This window comes from Gobio gobio (assembly GCF_949357685.1).
Source record: "Gobio gobio genome assembly, chromosome: 1".
NCBI lineage: Eukaryota > Metazoa > Chordata > Actinopteri > Cypriniformes > Gobionidae > Gobio > Gobio gobio.
In genome coordinates, this window is record NC_137097.1 from 79,089,652 (window position 1) to 79,098,456 (window position 8,805).

The 8,805-nt window shown below is 34.8% G+C and overlaps 1 protein-coding gene across 1 annotated transcript; it reads left to right on the forward strand.

The window, feature by feature from the left end:
- Nucleotides 1-2,527: 2,527 nt before the first annotated feature.
- On the forward strand, nt 2,528-8,528 carry LOC307127617 (C-type mannose receptor 2-like). Its single transcript, XM_079818963.1, has 5 exons — nt 2,528-2,614; nt 2,758-2,796; nt 2,875-3,237; nt 6,197-6,532; nt 6,657-8,528. Exons 2-5 carry the CDS (start codon nt 2,760-2,762, stop codon nt 7,031-7,033), a joined length of 1,113 nt encoding a protein of 370 aa, XP_079675089.1. The 5' UTR covers nt 2,528-2,614; nt 2,758-2,759; the 3' UTR covers nt 7,034-8,528.
- The last annotated feature ends 277 nt before the right edge of the window (nt 8,529-8,805 follow it).

Consider the following 8,805-nt stretch of genomic DNA (forward strand, 5'->3'; position numbering starts at 1 on the left):
TGACATATTTGACACACCCACCAAACGAGAAAAAACGCATCTCAAACCCGTTGCCACCGGTGCGCACCGTTTCCAGGAAACATGACGTTCAACCGGAAACCGTAGCAAAACGTTGCGCACCGGCTTGAGCGTTGAACGTGCCCCAGGCTACGGCTACTGATGAGTGCGCTAAGGCAGGACCAAACCATTTCATGCAGATACAGGGGGGTGGTCGGTCAATAGTAGATGTTTACTTTTTGGTCAATGGGGATATTTAACTTTTATTGCTAAAATAAGTAAAATCAAAGACATCATTTATTTTATTATTATTTGAAATATACTCAATGATGATGGTTTATATAGTGTATAATATAATAATATATAAAAAAAAGTTTTTACCTATTTTGGAATTGTCCTAACTTTTCACCCCTATACGGCGCCCCTGAATGGTCAGTTATTTTTATTTAAGATTAGATATCACTGAGGATCACAACACTTGTTTAATCCACTTAAAGATCGAACACAGAACTGGGCTGTTGAAATGGCAAAATTAACACTGTGACATGATCTGAAATGGGTCATTAAGTTGACAAGTTTTAAATCTGGCCCTTTCCCACCTGATTAATGATAAACCAGAGTTAGAGAAGCACCTAATAGTAAGTATTGTTCTTGCTCCTTAGCCATTTCTACTCCCTAGTTTGTTTGTTTTTTCACACGTTTTTTGATTTGGAATTTATTTTTAGAGATTATCAAATCACTAATATGACATTTAAAAATAAATAAATAAATATAACATCTATTTTTGACACTTTTTGTACTGAAGTGTGCACACATTAAACAAATCCTTCGTTCACCATACCCTTCCAAGTCCCCCATAAAAAAAAAAAAATAAAAAAAAAATGCTTTATTTTATTCATGTGTAATTGTTATTGAAATATCAGGAGAGTTTTAACATGATACATTTTTTTCTATATATCATAATTTGTTAACAAACATTTCTTCATTTCTTCAATGAGCTCTGCCTAAAATCAATACATTCCTTTAAATTAATACATTATTAGCTTACTGCAGAAAAAAGTCATTAGTCATTTTTATGATATTAGATTGTTTAGAGCATAAGAAAAATTGAGAATTTTTTTTTTGGAAAAATTATATTTTATCCATATGTTATGATATGGTCTCTTTAGTTGACACCAGAAGTCAGTTGTTTTAAAAAATGAAATGAAATTACATGTATAGGCAAAAACAATGGGATTTATTTTTAATTCACCAATCAATTTTTAGGTTCCAGGATTTTTTTTAAACAAACTTAACTGTAAAAAATATCACCACGGTTTTATAAAAAAATTTATTGAGGCAACTATTTGCATCAGAATTCTAAGTATTTTGAACTTATCTATTTTGTGTTTGACCAAATTGACTTTACATGTCTTCAACATGCACCCTCAAGTAATTTCAACCTTAAATAAGTAAACACAACTCAAATACTTGTGTAGCAGATAATTCAAAGCGCCAATAAAGTTAGTAGTAAAAATAGTGAATACACTTATACAACATGCATTAGTACTGTTTCACTATATGTAACAAAGTAGAGACGAACAACAATATAAACAGTTGCTCATTGAGCAAAAGCAGTTTATATGATGCACTGCGCCAACCTGTCGTCAGCCGAACGTCAGGCTCCTCGTCACCACCTTAACCCCCAGAACTACAACAAGACAATCTTTCTAAATGCCAATTTAATAGATCATTAAACAATAATAACAAGCCGTTTACTTCATTTATCTTGCTTAAAAACACAAGATAAATAAATTCAACATTTTATCTTCCAATTAGATCTCATGCAAAGCATTCTGGGAACTAGAAATCTCCTTACTCCCAGGTTGTACAAAATAAATTAAGTTGTGACAAAATGTTCATTTAAATATAATATTGATCAAACAGCAAACATCCTCGAAACAACAACGGTCACTCAAATCCAGCAGTAAATATTTGAAGTAAATGTAACTTAAATAGTATTTTGGAAATGCATTTGTCTAGATTACTCAGGATAAGAAGTGCAAAATATAATAATTATACAAAATATGTTTTTGCTACAAATCCAAATTAAGCTAGCTACTCAAATTATCCAAGTAAAGTAACAAAGATTTCTTTGTAAAAAATAATGATTTTAATGTTAGACTTACAGCCTCAATGATCCATTGTTATGTTTAAAGATGATTCTCTGAACTATGTTATGAACGATTTCATAAGAGGGAATTTTACTGTGTTATCATGGGTGAAGTCACTATACAGGGAAATAATGTGGATGTTCTCTGTGCTACTGATTTCAATAATTAAGGAGTTGTGTGTGTGGCTGCTCCTTTGCACATGTCTGTTGTTGGCCATTACATTGTGCGCATTTAGGGCTCATGACACAGAACCAAACAAAGAGATGCAGAAAACTGCTATTGTGTCGGTGGTGAAAGAATATGGAAAACAAATGATAAGAATAGAAAATGCAAATGCTGAGGTGGATTTTTCCTGTCAAGCCACTATGGAAAACAACAGATATAAGCAGATTTAATTAATAATCACGTAGTTTAAAGCTGCGACAGAAACATCAGACTCAGGACAGAAACACGCAACCTCTAAGGTAAGAACAACACGCATGTTCATTCTTCAAACACAATTAGACTTTGAGAAGATTGTCTCAATTATTGTGAAACTTTATGCTGCTAAAATGTATTTCATTACATGATCATGTTTATTTCGTTTTTCAATGTGTTTCTTCCTCAGAAATGGAGCAAACTCTATATTTTGTTCTTCTTCTCGTTGGTGAGTGTGTTTGTTGTTTTATTTATGGTTTATAGTTTCATCAGGTTTGTTAAAGTTAGGCAACCCTCTCTTTCACAGCTCTCTGCTCCGTATCTGAATGTGTTCAGCGCCAGTATCACTTTATAAACGTGAGGAAGACCTGGACTGAAGCTCAGAGATACTGCAGAGAGAATTACACAGATCTGGCCACCGCTGACAACATGAACGACACAAACAAAACGAGAATGAATGTGAATGATGGAGTTACGCTTTTCTGGATTGGGCTGCAGAGAACGGGTGTTGATAAATGGCAGTGGTCTTCAGGTGATCCTGCAGTCTATCTGAACTGGGGATCTGGACAACCCGATGGCAGAGACGGGTGTGCTTTTATGAGAAATGGACAATGGAATGATTGGTCATGTAGTACAAGCCTGACTTTCATCTGCAATTCATCTCACAACAGTAAGTGCAGGTCCCTACAATGACAGCACACATTCATTTATAAGATACAGTCCTGCCGCTGGCCGTTTTGATGCCCTAAGCGCGATCACTTTATGATGCCCGCGGTGGCGGCATTCGCGAATTTCACGAACTTGTGGTGCACGTAATGGGAGCGGCGGCACTGATAAGATACACCTGAACAAAATCGTAATGCGGTACTAAATGATGCTACTTTTTAATGTGGTCATAAATGTAGGGGAGATAGTGGATATTTGTCCACTTTCAACTTCTGTATAAGGGCAATTCTTAGACTATGGGCATTTTCATGTCCTTTGATCATATTTTATAAAAAACATTTAATTTTTTAAAATTCACACTTTCATAGTTAATTTACAATGAAAGTACTTTAGGAACTTTTTACCGGTAGTCTATAATGTTTTTTTTCACCTTTTTAAACATCATTATACATGCAAATTATGCTGTTTTGTGCTTGTCCCACACCCAGACTTCTGATCTTCAATAATGAAAAAGAAGTGTAAAAAAATGATTTATCTAATTTTTTTTATATGACTGAATAAAGTATCAGTAAAATAATCAAAACATAATTTTTTTTTAAGGTCAGACAACTATTAATGTGATTTTATATCCAAAATGTAGTTGTCCCACAGTATTGCCGTCATTTCCACCACAACGCTGTAATGTCCCTTTAAAAAGTTTTTTTGAAAGATTGTTTGGGTAGTTTCTATGGAGATGAACAATGACATCACAGCACATGTCTGACATGGAGGATATTTTAATTTTCTTCAGCAACTTGGAGAAGAAAACTCAAGGTAAACATTGCTTGAAATGAAAATATTTTTATTGTATGTCATTTCCAAACATGGCGTAAATGAGTTTGTAAATAATGTGATTTTTTTTAACACAAAGAGATGTCTTTTGCATGCATGCAATGCTTGCTAATCTGTAACACTAGCTTGGATTTTTTTTACAAAATACTGTAGGATTCTCATTTCCACCACCGTCATTTCAATGACAAAGGTGAGGTGGAAATGACATTTATGCTTACAAGGTGCAATTCATAGATTGAGTGGCTACATATTAATATTTTATTTATTCAAATGTACAACGCTAATGTATTTATTCAAATATATATATTTGTTGAAATGCCTTTTCATCTATTTTTAAGATTAAATTTTTCATGTGACTATTTGTGGTTAAAGTTTTTTACAGTAAGACTGTAACTGTGCATCTTGTTATGGAACCAAACAGACTAAAGACTAATGATTTGTTAAATGAGTTTCAAATAATTTGTTTTTGTTTTTCTACATGGACGTCCATTCATTGTCATTTCCACAACACCCAGTCATTTCCACCACCTCATAACTTTAAAAAAAAAAATAATGTACAAAATTCTAATCACTCATTAAACATTTCTGCATAGTTTATGGGATAATGTTCCACTTAATGTAATAACACAAGTAGTTATTTTTCTGAAATGTATCTAACCAATGCAATAATATATTTCAGGTTGTGGTGGATGTAAGCTTTGTGTTTGGGCCTCATGACAATTAATTTACTTAATCCACAAATCTATGGTAATTGCAATATAGGTATAAATTGGTAAAACTATGTGTGAAAGTGGTCTTACACTGTTAAGAAATTATGTATATCATAATAATTTTAAATAATAATCAAATATTTACATGTGATGGAAATGATATTTGTTCAGGGCGGATCGGAAAATATGTAAAAAAAACACCAATTTGTCTTATAATGTAAGTGCGTTCTCTTATGGATCATTAAACTAGACTAGTTATATTTAACTGTTAGACTGAGACAATTTTGATTTGAACACTTTTTTTTCCCCTCAAGTTCACAAGGCCAAAAGTGCCTGTAGTTGAAGAATCACCCATAAAAAAAATAAACCAATATTAAACACATGTTGATACTTCCATTAAAGAACATGGAGAATATTTTTTTTTCAGCAAAATCTATACTGTAAATTATACATTCAAAATAAATTGTAATGAATTAATGAATGCATCAGAGACATAGGACTGCTTGCCCCATCTTGATAATTTTTAAACAAAACTCTGTCTCATGCATATTAACTAAATTATATTTTATGCGTACTACAGTGCAGTGATTGGATTTAATGAGCTTTATGTCATGAATATATGTCGAGAATCGCTCGAAACGGTCGACGTCAGCATGTTCGAGCAATCCATACTGAGCCCAGTCCCAGCTTCTGTGACGTTTCTCCGACTCAGCTTTTCAAACCGGAAGACCGAAATCGCTCTGAAAAATGTAAAAATAAAAAAATGTCACATATGAATAACATTAATGAGTACCTTTAGTGTTTTCGATGATGTGCAGCCTATACATATGTTTACATCTAAAAAAAAGTGTTTTTGGGTTTCATAACCCTTTAAATTATTAAATTATATCAACCTAATGTCACTAGGACAATCACACAAGACTCAAATTGCTTTCGAAATATTTATTAACATTAATTCATTTTATGAATTAAAACGTCTGATGTCCTTAAAGGGAAATTATACTTTGGGTGAAAATGAGATATCTCTGAACATCTATGCGTTCAAGTTGAAAGAGTGTACAATAATCAATTACAATAGGAAAGCAGAAATACCAAGTAAATAGCTCTAGTAATCCAACTTAAACCCACTTTTTACAGTTTAGCTAATGAGCATATTAACCTGCAGTGAAGTATCTTCATCTGTTTGATGTTTCTCTCATTCAGAGAAACATGTCACAAGACATAATGGGGAAATATAAAGTTGCAATAAAATGATCACAATTCACAAATGGTACTTAATGTTATATCAGTAAAATCCGTCTTTGAGTGACACATGTTTCTGATGCTTCCACCGATGCTCTTATTCACATCCAAACTGTAAAGCAGTGTGAGAATAATGAACAAACTGATTCATGAATCTTCATTTGTTTTTCTTGAACAAAGGACTCGTCTTTGTCAATCAGATGATGTACTGGAGAGACGCTCAGAGTTACTGCAGACAGAATCACATTGATCTGGTCAGTGTGAGGAACCAGAATGAGAGTCAACAGATTCAGAAGTTCATCAGTGATAGTCACATATCTAATGATGTCTGGATCGGTCTGTTCAGAGACTCATGGCAGTGGTCAGATCAGAGTGACTCCTCATTCAGATACTGGGCTCCTGGTCAACCTGATAATTATCAAGGTGTTGAAAACTGTACAGTGGTCAGGCACTACTCTCTGGGAGAATGGGGTGACATCCCTTGCAACAGCCAATATCCTTTTGTGTGTCATGGAGGTGAGCAGATCCGCACAAAACACACACAATCCATCACCTCCAGATATCTTAAACATGTCTGACATGACAAATTCCTCCACAGTGTTTGTTCTGCTTGTTGTTTTTGATCAGTCTCTCTCTATAGATTTGTGTCCAGATAAACTGATTCTGATCAAAGAGAACCAGACGTGGCCTGAAGCTCTGAGATACTGCAGACAGAATCATGTGGATTTGGTCTCAGTTCATTCAGACGAGATGCAGCGTGAGGTGAATTGTGTGGTTAAACGTGCGTCTACTGCGGCCGTGTGGTTGGGTTTACACAACTACTGCGCCATGAACATGTGGCTCTGGCTGAGCGGAGAGAACATGTGCTATCAGAACTGGGCACCCGGGAACGGAATGACACCGGAAGACTGCCGCCTCGAGAGGAGAAAAGGAGCAGTTCAGTCTGGAGGAGATCAGCGCTGGATCAGCCTTCCTGAATCTCACAAACTCAACTTCATCTGCACAAATTATGAGTGAAAACACATGTGAATGTGTTCACTTACATTCACTGTTTTCATTCTTCATTATTTTTCTTATTTACTTTCATATGTTTGATTTGTTCTTTAGTAATTTCTGAGTGAAGCTACTAATTGTTTTATTTTTGTATGTTAATTACCATGACACAATGTGATCTTATCAAGGTTTTCTAACACAAATAGCCGCGTTTCCACTGTCGTGCCAGTGCAAGCCAGGGCTTTCAACGTACCGTTGGGTATTTACCATTATTTCACGAAAGAAAGATGACATGCGTACTTATTCAGTCACGTCTGTTTCTGTTTATTGTAGTCATAGGACAGAAGAACGATCATTTCTACAAATTTTCTAACAAAATATGACCTGAGCAGCTTTAGCACTCTCTCCAGTGACAGTCCCAATACGGTTATATATATTTTCAGTCAGAGAAAAAAGAGTTGCTTTATTATATGACATATGCGGAGCTAAATATGGATATCAGACAGTCCTGTATAAGAAGATGAGACGTACTGACAGATAAAATAAACACACGATTGCGACAGCCTATATGATTTGTCTGATTTCTTCAAGCAGTCGTATTTACCATGTTTACTATGATAATGGTTTGCACACATAGTCTTTTGAGTCGCTATTTCTGCCTTATACGGTGATCAGAATCCACATCGGATCACAAACAGAAGTTATTTAAAACACACTTGTGGCTGTCTGAAAGTGAGTTTCGAGCTAAAATGGTTTTAAAATGACTATTTCTAATGTTAGCTGGTGTATGAAATCATCATTGTCTCCAGACTCAGATAAAATCCGCCTTTGTTCGTAACCACTCCTCTAGCCCGAGCTGGCCTGCTTTGGACCAAGGTATTCGGCGGGCAAAAAAACCCTGGCCATTGGCCCTGAGGAAGCCCCTACGAGGCCCGATCAAGCCCCGGAAGTGAAAATGAAAACACCATTGACTGGCCCTGGCATGCACTAGCACGCCCACTTTTGGCCCAACAGTGGCTAATGATTACTGTCCTTTAGATGTCTAAAATACTAACACAATATATGTGTTTTAAGAATCTCTTTGCATACTACCTGGTGCGTTTATATCTTTATGTTTTTCACTAATCTTATCTGTTGCAATAACTGGTTGAATGTGATTCTGTAAGCAACTCTTAAGAATAATATTATTTGTGTAATATTAATATTTACGAGTTTCCTGTTTCATGTTAAAGCGCCACTGAAAATATTCCTCACAGAAACTTAGTTAAGCTTCTTTTTTGATAGCCAACTGTTTATGTATGCTTAAATAGCGTGTACACAGCGATATAACTGAATTATTCAGCCTGTCATTATTAAATGGCCAACAGCCATCATGTTTGTTTGTTTGTTTTAATTATAGGCTACTTCTGTTTTGCTTTGATTGTCTTTTAGTTATTTTATTTGATAACTTAAATGTATCTGTGGTGGCATAATAAAAGTTTCAGTTGTGATTATTTGGTCATTCCCTGTACTGCATATTAAAAAACAATAAGAATTATTATCCGTCTCGTCCAGATGGATTGGTGCCAACGGTTTTAGGCTTATGAAGCAAAAGAGAATCCACTTACACTGTTCTAGTTAGGTTTTTAAGCTTTTGGTTCTGGTGATATTCTCCTAAATGAAATTCAGAAATGAAATAAACTGAAAGATTAATTCATTCTCAAACCTTGTGATTCAGCCTACTATTAAAGAGTCAAGAGTCTTAAAGCAAGAAAATAAAAATATCCATCAGAAGAATGGAAACTAAGAGACAGAAC